Source organism: Amphibalanus amphitrite, unplaced genomic scaffold (genome assembly GCF_019059575.1).
Source record: "Amphibalanus amphitrite isolate SeventyFive unplaced genomic scaffold, NRLGWU_Aamphi_draft 001247F_arrow, whole genome shotgun sequence".
NCBI lineage: Eukaryota > Metazoa > Arthropoda > Thecostraca > Balanomorpha > Balanidae > Amphibalanus > Amphibalanus amphitrite.
Window position 1 is genome coordinate 96,041 of NW_024882740.1, and position 19,897 is coordinate 115,937.

The window sequence follows — 19,897 nt, forward strand, 5'->3', positions numbered from 1 at the left end:
GGGGCGCGCCAAAAGTGCCTCAGGGGTTCTTCCGATCGCGAAAATAATGGTCCCAGGCAATTCCCCGGGTCGATATCTAGCCGCACCACCACTAACTTCACACGTGCCTCACATCCCTCATCCCTTAATCGTCCCTTAAACGACGGGGCGCGCCAAAAGTGCCTCAGGGGTTCTTCTGATCGCGAAAATAATGGTCCCAGGCGATTCCCCGGGTCGATATCTAGCCGCACCACCACTAACTTCACACGTGCCTCATATCCCTCATCCCTTAATCGTCCCTTAAATGACGGGGCGCGCAAAAAGTGCCTCAGGGGTTCTTCTGATCGCGAAAATAATGGTCCCAGGCGATTCCCCGGGTCGATATCTAGCCGCACCACCACTAACTTCACACGTGCCTCATATCCCTTATCCCTTAATCGTCCCTTAAACGACGGGGCGCGCCAAAAGTGCCTCAGGGGCTCTTCCGATCACGAAAATAATGGTCCCAGGCGATTCCCCGGGTCGATATCTAGCCGCACCACCACTAACTTCACACGTGCCTCATATCCCTTATCCCTTAATCGTCCCTTAAACGACGGGGCGCGCCAAAAGTGCCTCAGGGGCTCTTCCGATCACGAAAATAATGGTCCCAGGCGATTCCCCGGGTCGATATCTAGCCGCACCACCACTAACTTCACACGTGCCTCATATCCCTTATCCCTTAATCGTCCCTTAAATGACGGGGCGCGCCAAAAGTGCCTCAGGGGTTCTTCCGATCGCGAAAATAATGGTCCCAGGCGATTCCCCGGGTCGATATCTAGCCGCACCACCACTAACTTCACGCGTGCCTCATATCCCTTATCCCTTAATCGTCCCTTAAATGACGGGGCGCGCCAAAAGTGCCTCAGGGGTTCTTCCGATCGCGAAAAGAATGGTCCCAGGCGATTCCCCGGGTCGATATCTAGCCGCACCACCACTAACTTCACACGTGCCTCATATCCCTTATCCCTTAATCGTCCCTTAAATGACGGGGCGCGCCAAAAGTGCCTCAAGGGTTCTTCCGATCGCGAAAATAATGGTCCCAGGCGATTCCCCGGGTCGATATCTAGCCGCACCACCACTAACTTCACACGTGCCTCATATCCCTTATCCCTTAACCCGCGCACCGACGGGGGTCTGCGCCAACTTAGTTCCGACGGGGGGGGGCGGATAACCGCCCCCCCCTGAGATCTCGAGAACGAAGCAAGATAGCGACAAGCGGTAAACGGCATCGGATACGCACGGTCAAGATCTACAATTTTTACTAAGGTCATTTTCAGGTCAGGTTAAAGATGACGTCACAGGGGTCGAAAAATGCAAAATGGCGGCGCTAGATATGGAGAGAGTTTTTCTCGAATAACTTTCGAATTAGTCAAGATAGGAGCAAACTAAGGGCATCATCGTGATCCTCTCGTCAATCCGCATCGAATGATATATATGTTGACCTCGAAAGGTCAAGGTCAAAGGTTGACCTCAGGTCACGTGACCTCGAGGTCATCATGTATATCATTCGATGCGTCTTGACGAGCTGAACACAATGAGACCATCCACGCGGCTGTATCTTGTTCCTGTACGGAGTTATTGGCCAAAAACCTTTGGTGACCTTTGATGACGTCACATGACCTCACAGCTGCTCAACAGCAAAACAGACCTCAAGGTAGTGAAGGTTGATCGTATATGAAGTCATGTATGGTATATGGGGCCATTCCGACCCGTTTTAGTGGTAAAAATAGGGAGTTGATTTTTCCCCCATTGACTTATAATGGGGAGGTCGCGAAATTGACCTGACCTTAGGTCACCGATATCAAAATTCCGAGATATACAAATTGTAGTTACTAATGACCTTATAACATCCTGCGACTTTCAAAGGCCTCCGACATCTACTGTAGCTCTGGCACGGTGACAAAGTTGCAAAAAAGTGACTTGAGGTTGGGTCATTCAAAGTGACCTGGTGACCTGACCTTAAAAGGTAGGAGGTTCAAACTTGCACACCATGTGTAAAATTGATGAGGGAATAGTCATACCAAATTTCGCGGTGCTACGCGCCGCGGTTTTCCCGCTATCCGCGAAAAACCTCAGGGGGGGGCGGATATCCGCCCCCCCCGTCGGTGCGCGGGTTAATCGTCCCTTAAATGACGGGGCGCGCAAAAAGTGCCTCAGGGGTTCTTCTGATCGCGAAAATAATGGTCCCAGGCGATTCCCCGGGTCGATATCTAGCCGCACCACCACTAACTTCACACGTGCCTCATATCCCTTATCCCTTAATCGTCCCTTAAACGACGGGGCGCGCCAAAAGTGCCTCAGGGGCTCTTCCGATCACGAAAATAATGGTCCCAGGCGATTCCCCGGGTCGATATCTAGCCGCACCACCACTAACTTCACACGTGCCTCATATCCCTTATCCCTTAATCGTCCCTTAAACGACGGGGCGCGCCAAAAGTGCCTCAGGGGCGATATCGACCCGGGGAATCGCCTGGGACCATTATTTTCGCGATCAGAAGAACCCCTGAGGCACTTTTGGCGCGCCCCGTCGTTTAAGGGACGATTAAGGGATGAGGGATGTGAGGCACGTGTGAAGTTAGTGGTGGTGCGGCTAGATATCGACCCGGGGAATCGCCTGGGACCATTCTTTTCGCGATCGGAAGAACCCCTGAGGCACTTTTGGCGCGCCCCGTCGTTTAAGGGACGATTAAGGGATGAGGGATGTGAGGCACGTGTGAAGTTAGTGGTGGTGCGGCTAGATATCGACCCGGGGAATCGCCTGGGACCATTCTTTTCGCGATCGGAAGAACCCCTGAGGCACTTTTGGCGCGCCCCGTCATTTAAGGGACGATTAAGGGATAAGGGATATGAGGCACGTGTGAAGTTAGTGGTGGTGCGGCTAGATATCGACCCGGGGAATCGCCTGGGACCATTATTTTCGCGATCGGAAGAACCCCTGAGGCACTTTTGGCGCGCCCCGTCATTTAAGGGACGATTAAGGGATAAGGGATATGAGGCACGTGTGAAGTTAGTGGTGGTGCGGCTAGATATCGACCCGGGGAATCGCCTGGGACCATTATTTTCGCAATCGGAAGAACCCTTGAGGAACTTTTGGCGCGCCCCGTCATTTAAGGGACGATTAAGGGATAAGGGATATGAGGCACGTGTGAAGTTAGTGGTGGTGCGGCTAGATATCGACCCGGGGAATCGCCTGGGACCATTCTTTTCGCGATCGGAAGAACCCCTGAGGCACTTTTGGCGCGCCCCGTCATTTAAGGGACGATTAAGGGATAAGGGATATGAGGCACGTGTGAAGTTAGTGGTGGTGCGGCTAGATATCGACCCGGGGAATCGCCTGGGACCATTATTTTCGCGATCGGAAGAACCCTTGAGGCACTTTTGGCGCGCCCCGTCATTTAAGGGACGATTAAGGGATAAGGGATATGAGGCACGTGTGAAGTTAGTGGTGGTGCGGCTAGATATCGACCCGGGGAATCGCCTGGGACCATTATTTTCGCGATCGGAAGAACCCCTGAGGCACTTTTGGCGCGCCCCGTCATTTAAGGGACGATTAAGGGATAAGGGATATGAGGCACGTGTGAAGTTAGTGGTGGTGCGGCTAGATATCGACCCGGGGAATCGCCTGGGACCATTCTTTTCGCGATCGGAAGAACCCCTGAGGCACTTTTGGCGCGCCCCGTCATTTAAGGGACGATTAAGGGATAAGGGATATGAGGCACGTGTGAAGTTAGTGGTGGTGCGGCTAGATATCGACCCGGGGAATCGCCTGGGACCATTCTTTTCGCGATCGGAAGAACCCCTGAGGCACTTTTGGCGCGCCCCGTCATTTAAGGGACGATTAAGGGATGAGGGATATGAGGCATGTGTGAAGTTAGTGGTGGTGCGGCTAGATATCGACCCGGGGAATCGCCTGGGACCATTATTTTCGCGATCAGAAGAACCCCTGAGGCACTTTTGGCGCGCCCCGTCGTTTAAGGGACGATTAAGGGATGAGGGATGTGAGGCACGTGTGAAGTTAGTGGTGGTGCGGCTAGATATCGACCCGGGGAATTGCCTGGGACCATTATTTTCGCGATCGGAAGAACCCCTGAGGCACTTTTGGCGCGCCCCGTCATTTAAGGGACGATTAAGGGATGAGGGATGTGAGGCACGTGTGAAGTTAGTGGTGGTGCGGCTAGATATCGACCCGGGGAATCGCCTGGGACCATTATTTTCGCGATCAGAAGAACCCCTGAGGCACTTTTGACGCGCCCCGTCGTTTCAGGGACGATTAAGGGATGAGGGATGTGAGGCACGTGTGAAGTTAGTGGTGGTGCGGCTAGATATCGACCCGGGGAATTGCCTGGGACCATTATTTTCGCGATCGGAAGAACCCCTGAGGCACTTTTGGCGCGCCCCGTCATTTAAGGGACGATTAAGGGATAAGGGATATGAGGCACGTGTGAAGTTGGTGGTGGTGCGGCTAGATATCGACCCGGGGAATCGCCTGGGACCATTATTTTCGCGATCGGAAGAACCCTTGAGGCACTTTTGGCGCGCCCCGTCATTTAAGGGACGATTAAGGGATAAGGGATGTGAGGCACGTGTGAAGTTAGTGGTGGTGCGGCTAGATATCGACCCGGGGAATTGCCTGGGACCATTATTTTCGCGATCGGAAGAACCCCTGAGGCACTTTTGGCGCGCCCCGTCATTTAAGGGACGATTAAGGGATAAGGGATATGAGGCACGTGTGAAGTTAGTGGTGGTGCGGCAAGATATCGACCCGGGGAATCGCCTGGGACCATTATTTTCGCGATCGGAAGAGCCCCTGAGGCACTTTTGGCGCGCCCCGTCATTTAAGGGACGATTAAGGGATAAGGGATATGAGGCACGTGTGAAGTTAGTGGTGGTGCGGCTAGATATCGACCCGGGGAATCGCCTGGGACCATTCTTTTCGCGATCGGAAGAACCCCTGAGGCACTTTTGGCGCGCCCCGTCGTTTAAGGGACGATTAAGGGATGAGGGATGTGAGGCACGTGTGAAGTTAGTGGTGGTGCGGCTAGATATCGACCCGGGGAATCGCCTGGGACCATTCTTTTCGCGATCGGAAGAACCCCTGAGGCACTTTTGGCGCGCCCCGTCATTTAAGGGACGATTAAGGGATAAGGGATATGAGGCACGTGTGAAGTTAGTGGTGGTGCGGCTAGATATCGACCCGGGGAATCGCCTGGGACCATTCTTTTCGCGATCGGAAGAACCCCTGAGGCACTTTTGGCGCGCCCCGTCATTTAAGGGACGATTAAGGGATGAGGGATATGAGGCATGTGTGAAGTTAGTGGTGGTGCGGCTAGATATCGACCCGGGGAATCGCCTGGGACCATTATTTTCGCGATCAGAAGAACCCCTGAGGCACTTTTGGCGCGCCCCGTCGTTTAAGGGACGATTAAGGGATGAGGGATGTGAGGCACGTGTGAAGTTAGTGGTGGTGCGGCTAGATATCGACCCGGGGAATCGCCTGGGACCATTCTTTTCGCGATCGGAAGAACCCCTGAGGCACTTTTGGCGCGCCCCGTCATTTAAGGGACGATTAAGGGATAAGGGATATGAGGGACGTGTGAAGTTAGTGGTGGTGCGGCTAGATATCGACCCGGGGAATCGCCTGGGACCATTATTTTCGCGATCAGAAGAACCCCTGAGACACTTTTGGCGCGCCCCGTCGTTTAAGGGACGATTAAGGGATGAGGGATGTGAGGCACGTGTGAAGTTAGTGGTGGTGCGGCTAGATATCGACCCGGGGAATTGCCTGGGACCATTATTTTCGCGATCGGAAGAACCCCTGAGGCACTTTTGGCGCGCCCCGTCATTTAAGGGACGATTAAGGGATAAGGGATATGAGGCACGTGTGAAGTTAGTGGTGGTGCGGCTAGATATCGACCCGGGGAATCGCCTGGGACCATTATTTTCGCGATCAGAAGAACCCCTGAGACACTTTTGGCGCGCCCCGTCGTTTAAGGGACGATTAAGGGATGAGGGATGTGAGGCACGTGTGAAGTTAGTGGTGGTGCGGCTAGATATCGACCCGGGGAATTGCCTGGGACCATTATTTTCGCGATCGGAAGAACCCCTGAGGCACTTTTGGCGCGCCCCGTCATTTAAGGGACGATTAAGGGATGAGGGATGTGAGGCACGTGTGAAGTTAGTGGTGGTGCGGCTAGATATCGACCCGGGGAATTGCCTGGGACCATTATTTTCGCGATCGGAAGAACCCCTGAGGCACTTTTGGCGCGCCCCGTCATTTAAGGGACGATTAAGGGATAAGGGATATGAGGCACGTGTGAAGTTAGTGGTGGTGCGGCTAGATATCGACCCGGGGAATCGCCTGGGACCATTATTTTCGCGATCGGAAGAACCCTTGAGGCACTTTTGGCGCGCCCCGTCATTTAAGGGACGATTAAGGGATAAGGGATGTGAGGCACGTGTGAAGTTAGTGGTGGTGCGGCTAGATATCGACCCGGGGAATTGCCTGGGACCATTATTTTCGCGATCGGAAGAACCCCTGAGGCACTTTTGGCGCGCCCCGTCATTTAAGGGACGATTAAGGGATAAGGGATATGAGGCACGTGTGAAGTTAGTGGTGGTGCGGCAAGATATCGACCCGGGGAATCGCCTGGGACCATTATTTTCGCGATCGGAAGAGCCCCTGAGGCACTTTTGGCGCGCCCCGTCATTTAAGGGACGATTAAGGGATAAGGGATATGAGGCACGTGTGAAGTAAGTGGTGGTGCGGCTAGATATCGACCCGGGGAATCGCCTGGGACCATTCTTTTCGCGATCGGAAGAACCCCTGAGGCACTTTTGGCGCGCCCCGTCGTTTAAGGGACGATTAAGGGATGAGGGATGTGAGGCACGTGTGAAGTTAGTGGTGGTGCGGCTAGATATCGACCCGGGGAATCGCCTGGGACCATTCTTTTCGCGATCGGAAGAACCCCTGAGGCACTTTTGGCGCGCCCCGTCATTTAAGGGACGATTAAGGGATAAGGGATATGAGGCACGTGTGAAGTTAGTGGTGGTGCGGCTAGATATCGACCCGGGGAATCGCCTGGGACCATTCTTTTCGCGATCAGAAGAACCCCTGAGACACTTTTGGCGCGCCCCGTCGTTTAAGGGACGATTAAGGGATGAGGGATGTGAGGCACGTGTGAAGTTAGTGGTGGTGCGGCTAGATATCGACCCGGGGAATTGCCTGGGACCATTATTTTCGCGATCGGAAGAACCCCTGAGGCACTTTTGGCGCGCCCCGTCATTTAAGGGACGATTAAGGGATAAGGGATATGAGGCACGTGTGAAGTTAGTGGTGGTGCGGCTAGATATCGACCCGGGGAATCGCCTGGGACCATTATTTTCGCGATCAGAAGAACCCCTGAGACACTTTTGGCGCGCCCCGTCGTTTAAGGGACGATTAAGGGATGAGGGATGTGAGGCACGTGTGAAGTTAGTGGTGGTGCGGCTAGATATCGACCCGGGGAATTGCCTGGGACCATTATTTTCGCGATCGGAAGAACCCCTGAGGCACTTTTGGCGCGCCCCGTCATTTAAGGGACGATTAAGGGATGAGGGATACCTGCTAGGGCAAAATTAATGTCATATTCGTGCTCCCCGTCCCCGAATTGACCAGATATGACGTTTTCAAGTGATTCGGTACTCGACGCTGAATACGAATCCGAATCCGACGCCAACTTGACTTCACCTCGCGCTTTCGAGCTGGACGGACGTGCATTTGGGAGCTCTGAGGATTCCTCCCCTACAGCATTGCCCGGTCCTTTTTTTGGTTTACCCAAAGCATCAAAGTAGGTTTATCCATGCCTACCCTATCGCGATCTCCAACGCTTCCCAGACGTGCACGGCAGAAAAATGATACGTCACTAAATGTTACGGAAAACGTTACGGCGATCGTCACGCCCTCTACCTCTCCGCCGAGCATCACGGTCACAAGTGAACCCGCCATTACAAGCGCAGACAACACAAGCGACGCGGGAAAAGGAAAGAGTGACAAAAGCGCAGCGGGAGGTTTTGGTGGCGTGGCAGAAGCCGACTGCAGGGAAGGTCAAGATCATCTGAAAGTAAGTGAGATTGCTGCAAAAAAAGATGGGAAATATGGTTCAGCAGTTAAAAGGCTTGATGACAGTGTCTTTACTGTTTTTGGTGGAAGGTCGCGCACTCCGAGTTCCGATGAGCCGGAACTGATCGTATGCAAGGGAGGACCAGGTAAGCCACGTTGTGGGGAACCAGTTAAGGATGGAGAAAGCGCCATCGCATGTGATAAATGTTCGGCTTGGTTCCACAGTGCATGCCAAGCGATTCCAAAGGGTGCGGTGAGCGCTGCAGGTAAATTCGCTATGCTGCACTGGTTCTGCGCATCCTGTCACATACAAATCTTCTCTTCCCGAGCAAATGATGACCGAAAAGTTAGAGACACCTTAGAATCAATTGAAAACGTGGTACTGAAGAAAGTAAATGAACAAGTAGAGTCTATGGCTTCAACAGTAGGTGATACCCTTGAGTCATTTGAGGACAAGGTGCAGAACGTAAATCGCAGAGTAGAGTCACTGGCTTCTGGGATCTCTGAACACATCAAGCTGGTAACTCGAGCCCTTCGCCATCAGGAAGAGGTGGCTGCAGAACAGAAACAGCTGATTCAGCGATCTTTTAATAGAGAATTAGAGACAAAGGCATCCTTTGCCGAGGTTGTCAGGGGTTCTTGTGCTGACCTGATCAAAGATGTGTCCAGCAAGGTAAATGGTGTAAAAGGGGCAAAACATCAGCTAGAGGAGTCAAAGGAAATCTGCAGTGCTGTCAATGCTGTGTTTGACAAAGAGAGGCGGAAACTCAATGTTGTTGTCTTTAACCTGCCAGAAAGCGAGCCAGCTGAGGGAGAAACAAGGGAGAAGCTGGACTTGATGAAGTTCACCAGCATCATCCGAGAAAATCTCAGACTGAACATCAAGGCTGTGAGGTGTCATAGGGTCGGAAAACTCCAGAGTGACCGACCAAGACTGCTGGTGGTCACGATGGAAGACCTGGAAACAAGGCAAGAGCTCCTCCGCATGTCAGCCCAGCTTAGAGACAATTCAGCTTGGAGGAACCTATACATAAATCCTGACTTGACCCCTGCTGAGAGGGAGATCAACAGGAAGCTGAGACAAGAACTGGCAAACAGAAAAGCATCTGGTGAGCAAGGTCTTGTCATAAGGCGTGGTGCTATTGTTAAGCTCTCCAACTCTGCGAGACAAGAGAATCCGAAGCCTCAGTCGGCTGAGTCAAGAGCTGACACAACCAGACGAGGAAGCACACCCCAATCTGAAGTGCCCAGAACCATGCAGGCTGGGCGTGGGGCTCAACAAAGACAGCAATGACTCAAACAAGGTCATGGTAGAAGGAATGGACTAAAGATACTGTACACAAATGCAGATCAACTGGTGAACAAGAGGGACTGTCTACTGCTGGAGATTGCTGGGTCAGAACCAGACTTGATATTGATAACTGAGGTTATCCCAAAAGCTCAAGTTGTCCCTCTCTCTGTATCGGTTTTCATGATACCAGGCTACAAAGTATTTATGAATTTTGATCCAGAGAAACCAAGTCTTGGATCTTTGGGGTTGAGAGGGTTATGCGTTTATGCTAAAGACCATTTAAAATGCCGAACCATCTCTTTCTCACCCCGAAGCTTGGTAGAAGTACTCTGGCTTTCAATACCGCTGCTGGGTAGTGATACTTTGCTCCTAGGATGTTTGTATAGGAGCCCCAGCATAAATGTTCTTGAAAGTACACTTCAGGTTTGTAGTCTGCTCAGAGAAGTGTGTGGATCTTCTTCTCACTTTCTTCTGGCTGGTGACTTTAATTACCCACACATTGACTGGAACATTATGGCAAGCCAAATGCCTCCAGAGCATCCCACTCACCAGTTCCTGGAGACCATGAATGATGTATTCCTTCACCAGCACATATTGCACCCTACACGATACCGTGAAGGTACTACACCAAGTGTTTTGGATCTTGTCATCACTAATGAAGAAGGGATGATCAAAAACCTCGAGTATCTGCCTGGCTTAAACATGAGTGATCATCTGGTTTTGCGATTTACAGTGAACTGCTACACAATACAATCTGTTCATAGAGAGCTGAAGCCTGCCCTTTACAAGGCTGACTTTAACAAGCTAAGGCTTGAGGCAAGCAAAGTCAACTGGGGTTCAATGATAGGGCTTGATGTGGAGAATGCCTATACATTGTTTCAAGACAGTATAGCGGGCCTCATTGAACAGTTTGTGCCGAAGACTAAGATTGCTAAAGCAAAAAACTTGTATATGAACAAAGAAGCCTTGAGACTGCGTAAAAAGAAACGAAATCTGTGGGCCATATACATGGAGTCTAGACGCCCAGAGGACTTTGCTAGATATGCTGCTGCACGGAACGCCCTTAGAAAAATGACGAGGAAGCTGAGAACCCAACTTGAAGTATCCATAGTATCTCAATTGAAGGACAACCCAAAAGCTTTTTGGAAGTACGCCAACTCTCGCCTCAAAACCAAGTCTGGAATCGACCTTATCATAGATGAACAAGGTATACCAAGATATGAACCACATGAGAAAGCTGAGATATTGAACAAGCATTTCAGCAGTATCTACACAAGTGAACCAATTGCCTCGCCAGCCCAGAGCATCGAGAGACTCCCTCAAATTGATGAGATCCTCAGTGACATGTCGGTGAGCCCCGCTGAGGTCACGTCCAAGCTCGAGAGTCTCAATGTGTCAGCAGCACCAGGTCCAGATGGGGTTCATCCCAGAGTTTTGAAAGAGTTGGCGCCATTGGTTGCCCATCCTCTTGCTGTGGTGTTCAACAAGTCCATGGAAACGTCGATCGTTCCGAAAACATGGCGTCACGCTACAGTAGTTCCCATTTTCAAGAAAGGCGACCGGGAAAATGCAAAGAACTACCGACCAGTCAGCTTAACTTCAGTCGTTTGCAAGATCATGGAATCAGTTGTCAGGGACAAGATCATGTTTCACCTAGCGAGCTTCAATCTGCTTAGTCCTCACCAGCATGGTTTTCGTCCTGCAAGGTCCTGTACAACCCAGCTCCTTGAAGCTATGGATGACTGGACGCGAGCAATAGACTCTGGGCAGCCTGTCGACACCATTTACCTCGACTTTAGCAAGGCATTTGATTCGGTCCCACATGGTCTTCTTCTTTCTAAGCTGAAGTACTATGGTGTTGATGGAAGGGTGTTGAAATGGGTCGAAGCATTCCTGTCTGATCGCACCCAGCAGGTCCTGGTCGAAGGCGCCTTGTCAAGCAGCTCTAAGGTGAAAAGTGGTGTTCCTCAGGGTTCCGTACTGGGTCCTTTGTTATTTCTCATATACATCAATGACATGCCTGACCATCTTGAAAGTCATATCAAGATTTTCGCGGACGACTCCAAGCTGTTCGGTCCTGTTCAGTCCCCCAGTGATAGACTTCGACTTCAAGAAGACATCGACAAAGTAGCTGAGTGGTCACAACGCTGGAGACTCCCACTCAACTTGGACAAATGCAAGGTGCTCCACATGGGTCCCAGGAACCCCTGTGTCAGCTACAAAATGTTTGAATCAAACCTCACTGCTGTTGACGAAGAAAAGGACTTAGGCGTGACAATAGACAGTGCAATGAAGTTTCATGTTCAGACAGCAAGGGTTGTGGCCAAAGCAAACAAGCTCCTCGGAATCATCCGCAGATCGTTTGGAAATCTTAGCAAAGACATGCTTACTGTGTTGTTCAGGACCTTGATAAGACCTCACCTGGAATATGGTAACAGTATATGGGGACCGCCATCGAAGGGAGACCAAAAGAAGATAGAGAGAGTCCAGAGACGTGCTACCAAGCTGGTCCGTGAACTACGGCCCAAGCCATACTCGCAGAGACTCAGGGAGTTGGACCTGCCCTCACTTACGTATCGACGCCTACGAGGAGACATGATAACGGTCTTCCAGATACTCCGGGGCTCCCTCGATGTGCGCCCAGGTCTCCTTCCATTGGCAAGCTCCAGGATTACTCGAGGCCATCATTTGAAGCTCCACAAGCCAAGATCAAGATCAAGAGCGAGGAGGAACTTTCTGGGAGTCAGAGCAATCAACAGCTGGAACGGCCTGCCTCCCTCTGTTGTATCCGCACCTACTGTCAATGCCTTCAAGTCCCGACTCGACTCCCACTGGAAAAACATCCAATATTCATCAGTCTTCGATCAATAGAAACAGAGCGAGTTTAAAGTAATGATCCGGTCCAATAGGCCTGCTACTTGGCCTCAAAATTCCGTGTACTTCTAAGGTAAGGTAAGGTAAGGTAACTTCACGCACATGAGAATCCAGAACAAGTTTGCGCCCGGTTGCATTATGAAGGGAGCCGGGCGGGTAGCGAACTTGTTGGTGCGGTGATGGCAGTGTTTTAGACGTCAAAAGGCCAAGACTCATGACTCGTCTCCTATATGACTCGCGTGTTATTTTTGTGATTTCCTATATTGATGTAGGGCCTTGGTTTGATTTGTGTGAGAAGGTGATTTTAAAGGTAGGATTGGTTGTGCTGATATAGGTATTATGGGTAATATGCTTATCCAGTACCCATAATTTTCTGATAGCATTTACTACTCACTAGCTTGGTATATGTGTCATTTCTCAGAACAGTGTACATGTAAATTAATCAAGCTGAGCTTTTCAGGTTTATCTCACCTGACTATGTTAAGTTTGCATATCCATTTGGGGCATTGCCCATTTACTACTCACTAGCTTGGTAGTGTTGTTTCTCAGACCAGTGTACGTGTAAATTAATCAGGCTTTTCAGGTTTATCTCACCTGACTACGTTATTAACTTGAACTGCTGTTGCCTGTCAGCTAAGTTTTTTTTAAAGCATTCACTACTTTGTAGGCACTGCATGCTAATATGGATATGAAATCGAGCTTTTCAGGTTTATCTCACCTGATTACGTTAAGTCTGCATATCCATTGGGGCATTGCCCATTTCCAGCTCCTGCATGCTGTGTAGTCCTTCATTCATATCATACATGTTGAACCAGATGTTGAAAGAGTGACAATATTTTCAACATTTTTATTAAAAAAATACAGGATTAATTGTTAATGCACGCACACACTGTGTGATCACCATTCACAGATCACCTGTTCATAACACATCACAGTTGATGGGCTTCAGGCTGCCAATCTAATACCAGTTATTGTGAGGGACAAGGTTACCAGTGAAAGTTTTGCCAACAGCTGTCAGCTGGTGAACTTAGAGTAGCAGGCGGTGCTGGTTCTTGGGAGTAGGTCAGTAGTTTGTACTGCATTCTATTCAGGAGTCCAGGTCTTCATTCAGTAGCCATGGAGACTGGAGAGAGATGACTAAATCTGCTGAAGAAGAAAAAGTACATTGTTACACAAAAATCATTGGCCATCTGTTTAGGGAACGTTTGCTCACAGAACAAAAATTGCTTTACTTTAGTCAAGACTTTTCGCAGAACAAATCTTCCGAGTTCAAGAAAACTTAGAAACGGGCCACTTTTCTGACACTGCGCGGTCACCGGCACGGCCGTCGCCGCCGGGGTCACCGGCATCACCACCGCCGCCGCGGTCACCGGCACGGCCGTCGCCGCCGGGGTCACCGGCATCACCGCCGCCGCCGAGATCACCGGCACGGCCGAGGCCGACTGCTCCCCGGTCACAGGCCTGACCGGCGACGCCGGCGGGGCTGCCGTCACCGAGGCCATTGGCGCGATCGTCTCCGACAGGGCGCCCGGCGCTGCCGCCGGCGCCACCAGCCCGGTCACCGCCGGTCGCCGCTCTGACGTCACCACGGGTCGCCGCTCGGACACTACCGCCGGTGGTCGCTCTGACGTCACCGCTGGTCGTCGCTCTGACGTCACCGCCGGCGCTGTTCCCTGGGTCAGCCGCCGCCGCCAACAGCTGGTCAACGTGGCGCGACCAGATTACGTGTCCCACATCCACTTCATACGACACGGGACCAGGGCGGGCGACCACCGTGCCGCGGACCCACTTCTGACGACCGTCATACGAGCGGGCCCACACTGTAGCTCCCACGGCGAATTCCCTGCTCCGTCCGCCGGCCGTCTCACGCTGCCGGTCCCGAGCCGCCTGCAGAGCTGTCTCGGCGCTCGGAACCATGAGGTTCATCCGAGTTCGTAGGTTCCGACCGAACAGCATCTCGGCGGGAGTCCGTCCAGTCGCGGCGTGGGGCGTCACTCTGTACGCCAGGAGCGCGCGTGACAGAGAGAGGTCCACTCCCCCACCGGCCGCCGCGCAGACTCGGAGCGCGTTCTTGACGGTGCCGACTGCTCTCTCCGCCAGTCCGTTTGACGAGGGGTGGTGCGGCGCGACACGAGTGTGACGAATGCCGTTTGACCGCACAAACGCCGCGAACTCCTGACTGGCGAACTGCGGGCCGTTGTCGGTCACCAGTTGCACTGGCAGTCCCAGACGGGCGAAAATATCGCGCATCACGGCCACCGTCCGGGCCGCCGTCGTCGTCTTCATCGGCACAGCTTCGATCCATTTTGTGTAGCTGTCGACCATTATCAAAAAGGAATGGCCCAGCATCGGCCCAGCAAAGTCGGCGTGCACCCGCTGCCACGGGCCGTCCGTCGGCTCCCACGGGTGCCGTGTCGCCTGCGGCGGCTCAGCTCGCTTTGAGACGCACGCCTGACACCCGCGAGCCAGCGCCTCCAGCTCAGCATCGAGTCCCGGCCGCGTATTCGCCAATTGTATTACACGAATCGGCCGACCAATAGCGTGCCTCCTGAGTGACGTCAGCGTGGCGTCATACTTTCGGTCCTCGCCCGTCTATTGAAGCTAGGTTTTAAATTAATGACATTTAAGCTGCGTATAATATGATGTCGCCGTGGCGAAGTGGTTAGACTATCTGACTGGTGATTCAGAGGTAGGTGGTTCGAATCCACTCGGCGACTTCGATTTTCGTGTCATCTGTCATTGTGCGTTTTTTATACATTTGCAACGGCGCGCACCCAAGAAATCAGACGTAGGCATTCTTCTAATGAATATGTTGCATAAGATAGATATTTGCAGTCCAACCGATTGGTTCGGTTTCGGTATTTTCCAATGGTCTTTGTTTGTATTTGGTTTGGTAGCGGTGTTCTGATTTTCTGTGATTAACATCACTAATGCATAGTGCATACTATGCGAACGTAGCCAATGGAAAGACAAATGGTGCTGGGCGATGGCCATTCATTCACATTGATCAATATTTCTCACTGCCAATGGGTGATAGCACGCAGCATTGACAGGGGCGGCGCTGACCTTTTGAAAGTAGGTGAGCACTTGGCAAGGTAAAGTACCTAAAAGTAGCGAAAACTAAGATGAAAAGTAAAAATCGCACGCTGGTAAGCAGGCTATTAGATAGCTTTTCGTGTAAGAATCACCATGCACAAAAAAGTTCGGCATAGCTGTTAGCGTAATCACGGGACGAGATCATCAGTTTTCAGCCGTCAGAGCGTCATCTATAGGAGCTATGCCCTAACTATAACTTTTACATTTCAGCCGCCAGGGGGATACCTAGTCCCCTTACTTGGAATCTAGTTAAAGTCAAAAAGATCTATATTAGACGTTTATGAAGATAACTTGGGACTGGTTGTTAAGTTGCATGCTCACGGCGGGCTGTTATCAATTTATCTCTATACATGTCTTATCTGATCGATGAAATAATACAGGAATCCGTTGTCATTCGAGTGTGTTTCATAATAGCTCTTCCGACTTTGACGAATATCGACAGTGCCGTAACAAAATTGGTAGTTCAGGTATAGACTGCAACTGCAGTTCTTTTGCAACTTATTCCTTAATCAGATGAATACTTGTCAGAGATTTATTGGGCGTACGATATTGGCGTGCGAACGTAGGGGCCAAAAATGCGCGTCTACGACCGACTTCTTTTTAAGAGAAAAGAACCGCTAAAGCAATAATCGATCCACCAACCTTTCGTCCACCACACCGAGACTCTAACCACTCGGCTACGGCGACACATACATATTTGATTGCCATATACAATTGCAAAAAAAGCCTCAACTCAAATCTAGCCTCAATGCATGCATTGTCGCGGCGGATGGCTATGACGTCGCACTAGAGATGTCGCTAGTTGATGGGCCGATTCGTGTAATACAATTGGCGAATACGCGTCCCGGCCACCACACAAAGCGCCTCGCCAGCTGCTTCATGCGAGTGCAGCCGAAGTGACCCTCATGCAGCTCCCGCTTGACGGTGTCGCGCAGGTTGCTCGGGATGACGACTCGGCCGCCCCAGAGCAGACAGTCGGCCTCGGTCGTCAGCTCCTCTCGGCGATTCTTGAAGGGAGCCAGGTCCGGGTCCACCACCGCCGGCCAGCCCGATCGCACCGCCGCCAGAGCGCGGGCGAGCACCGGGTCTCGGCGCGTGGCCACTGCTATATGCTGCGCGGTCAAACACGGCCCCTGTTCGGCGATGAACATTACGCCGCCTCCGCCGTACGCCGCCTCCTCTTCTGCCGACAGCTGGTTCTCCGCCTCGTCCGGCACCGACAGACGGGACATCGTGTCCGCCAGCCTCATGTCCTCCGTCCGGCGCAGCTCGATCTTGTACTGGTACGCCGCGAGCTGCAGCGCATACCGTTGCATGCGAGCCGCCGCCAGAGAGGGCAGCTCACGGTCCGGGTTCAGGATCCTGGAGAGCGTCCTGTTGTCGACCACCAGGGTGAACGGCCGACCAAACAGGAACTGGTGGAACCGCCGCACTCCGAACGAGACGGCTGCGGCTTCCCTCTCCACCTGGGCGTACTTCCTCTCCGTCGGAGTGAGCGTTCGGGAGGCGTACTGTACCGGCCTCTCGAGCCCCTCGGGCGTCACTTGCATCAGAGCCGCTCCGACTCCTGTCGCACTGGCGTCCGTGACGAGCCGCAGCGGCAGCACGGGGTCGTACCGCATCAGGACCGGCGCCGTGGACAGCATGTCCTTCACACGGCGCACTGCCGCGGCGCACTCCGCCGTCCATGCCCATTTGACGCCCGTCTTCAGTAGCGCGTAGAGCGGCGCTAGCACGGTAGACAGGTTGGGCAGCAGCCGCTGATAATAACTGACTGACCCGATCAGAGATCGCAGCTCCTGCACGTTCCGAGGGTCAGGTGCTGCTGTGACGGCCGCCATCTTCTCTTGCACTGGGCGCAGACCCGCCTCAGACAGTCGCCAACCGAGATACACCACTTCTCGGACTCCGAACTGGCACTTTTCTTTCTTGAGGCGGACGCCGTTGTCCTTCAGCCGCTCCAGCACCCGGTCCAGCCTGTCCATCAGCTCACGGTCGCTGTCGGCGCCGATCAGCACGTCGTCCAGGTAACAGACGACTCCTGGAAGACCATCCAGCACCTGGTCCATGATCGCCTGGAACTGCGCTCCACAGGTGCTGATCCCGTACGGGAGACGGTTCATCCGCATCGCACCACGGTGTGTGGTCACGGTGGTCATCTCTCGGCTCTCTTCGTCCAGCTCGCACTGGAGATAGGCGTTCCTGCAGTCCAGCTTGCAGAACTTTTTCCCTCGGATGCTGGCGAATAACTCCTCCGGTGTGCGCATCGGATACTTCAGAGGCTGCAGCTGCGGGTTCACCGTGATCCGATAGTCCGCGCACAGCCGCACGCCGTCCTTCTTGGGGATGGGTACGAGCGGCGTACCCCATCCGGAGAAGTGTCCAGGAGGCACCTTCTCGGCGATCCCTTGCTCCTCCCAACGGTCCAGTTCGCGGTCCACCGCCTCCTGCAGGGCGAACGGCACCGGACGCGCCCGTCGGTACACCGGCTTGGCGTCCGACTTCAGCCGCAGTCCCACCTTGATCGGGATGCGTCCCAGCTCCTCGTTGAAGACCGCCGAGTGCCTCTCCAGCACGCCTTCGAGCGTCCGCGCCGGCTGCACGCGGCATACCCGAGCCGGTGACGTCATCAGACCAAGCGCTTGCAGCCACTCGCGTCCCATCAGCGGGCGGTGGGGTCCAAACCCGGTCACCACCAGCCGCAGACGGGTCGCGGGTCTTCCTGACGCCGTGACGCTTACCAGCGCCTCCCCTCTCAAGGGAATGGCCTGACCTGTGAACGAGGTCAGGCGCAGGTCACACGGGTCCAGCTGCTGCAGAAGCCCCCGCTGCCGCGCTGTCTCCACGCTCACCAGCGACACCGGGCTCCCCGTGTCCACGACCATGGTCAGCTGCTGGCCGTTCACCGTCACCGTCTTCATTTCCGGCTTCGCGGCGCTGGCTTCGACTGAGTTCACCAGCCACGCGTCGCCGCCGACTGAGCTCACCAGCCACGCGTCGCCGTCGCCGTCCGTCTGTTCCTCCTCCGCAGCCACCAGCCGCACCCGCCGCTGCGGACATGCCGCCTTCAGGTGCCCGGTGGAGCCGCACTTGAAGCATCGCCGGAGCCTGACCGGGCCGTCACTGCTCTTCCTGTCCGGCGTGCCAGCCTGACCTCGTGCGCCGGTCGTTCCTACGCGCCCGCCGCTGGCCGCTCGGCCAGCCGGACGGTGGCTGTCGCGTACACGGTGACTGTCTCGTGCACGCGGCACAGCTCCGGCCGCTGGACAGTCGCGCTGCCAATGACCAGCAGCACCGCAGCGGAAGCAGGTTCCGAGCCGTGACTGTGGCGACCTCACGGCATTGACGGCTCCCTCGGCGTCTGCTGCCGGTGCCTCGGCCAACCGCGTGCCGCCCAGCTGAGCACCGAGCTGCTCCATATCGCGGTGCGCGCGTGCCGTCTGCCGTACCTCGGCCAGGGTCAAACCGTCGCCCTTCGAGGCGGCCAGCTTTACCAGCTTGGCCCGCAGATCGGCTCGGCTCCCCAGCACGCACCGATCGCGCAGTTCCCGGTCCACTTCAGTGGCTGCATAGCCGCAGCGCACGACCTGCGCTCGCAGGCGACCCAGGAACCTCTCCAGGTCTTCTTCAGGCTCCATCTGCATCCCGTGGAACAGAGAGCGCTCTGCCACCGCGTTCCTGACCGGAGACAGGTAGGCCGTCAGCTTCCCCGTGAGCCGCTCGAAGCTGTTGGCCGTCTCGCTCGTCTCCTCCGGCAGCGTCTCGCTGAGGTCGGCAACGTCCGGCCCGACTAGGTGCAACAGCACCGCACACTTCCGGTCGGCCTCCTGGATCCCGACCGCACACAGGTAACGCTCGACACCGCGCAACCATCGGCCGAAGTCGTCGCCCTGCCGAAACGGCTCCACCGCCGGAATCGACAGTCCCGTGCTGTTCATCTTGATCGAGGGCTGCGCTGCACTGCCCCGATCGCTCAAAACCCCGACCGCCGCCGCGAACTCCGGCCGTCACCGCGTATCCCGGTCTACTCGACGCACCCGGCCGTCACCGCACTCCGCTCCTCTCTTCCCACTCTGCCGCACTCTGCCGCCGCCGCGGCCGCCGCAACGGTTTCCCGCGCTTTCCCGAGCGGGGGAGTCACGTGACCGTGACGCCACAGTCACGTCACCGAGCGGTGAGTCTCGGCCAATCACACGCGTCGTGCCCGTCTGACGTCACCACCGGCCGGTCCAATCACAGCGCGGCCCGCCAACGCCAGCGCCGCCGTCCGCTGCGCAACATGGCTGCCACCACGATCGGCCATCGGGCAAAAAAAACGGCACGCCGCGCGCGTATCGCCGCCGGGCGACGGGCGAACCAACGAACACATGCAGCAGCGAAAAAAAAAACTAAGCACTAAGCCGCACTAAGCATTTCAATTTAGCAACCGTTTCGCTCCGCATCTTACCGTCCGTCCTCAGTGCCCACTCGCTCGCGCCCGAATCCCGGCCGTCACCACTCGCGCGACTCACAGTCAC

General features: G+C 54.2%; 2 protein-coding genes across 4 annotated transcripts in view; one reads left to right on the top strand and one right to left on the bottom strand.

Annotated features, from left to right (window-relative positions):
• The first annotated feature begins 7,821 nt into the window (after positions 1-7,821).
• The window catches only part of LOC122371468 (zinc finger protein-like 1 homolog), a 32,439-nt gene continuing 20,363 nt past the window's right edge, over positions 7,822-19,897 (top strand). The window contains exon 1 of one of the 3 annotated variants that reach the window (XM_043347812.1): positions 7,822-7,847. The gene's annotated coding sequence lies outside the window, so the exon portion shown is untranslated. Of the gene's footprint in view, positions 7,848-7,962; positions 8,121-8,190; positions 8,266-19,897 lie in introns of those variants that run through there. The other 2 variants (XM_043347813.1, XM_043347810.1) reach the window with 2 other exon arrangements.
• Positions 11,650-19,318, bottom strand: LOC122371476 (uncharacterized protein K02A2.6-like). The gene is made up of 4 exons (XM_043347829.1): positions 18,719-19,318; positions 16,250-18,430; positions 14,019-14,735; positions 11,650-11,655 (listed from the first exon to the last, which is right to left on the bottom strand). Exons 1-4 carry the CDS (start codon positions 19,316-19,318, stop codon positions 11,650-11,652), a joined length of 3,504 nt encoding a protein of 1,167 aa, XP_043203764.1.

Excerpts from the sequence above, each read along its gene's own strand:
- LOC122371476 (XM_043347829.1), bottom strand. The coding sequence starts at position 19,318 with ATGAACAGCACGGGACTGTCGATTCCGGCGGTGGAGCCGTTTCGGCAG. Across the intron at positions 18,431-18,718 it reads CCGAGGGAGCCGTCAATGCC|CGGCGGGTGCGGCTGGTGGC; the intron begins GTGAGGTCGCCA and ends GCATGTCCGCAG. Across the intron at positions 14,736-16,249 it reads GCACTCGCATGAAGCAGCTG|GCGTGCGTCTCAAAGCGAGC; the intron begins GCGAGGCGCTTT and ends CGCGGGTGTCAG.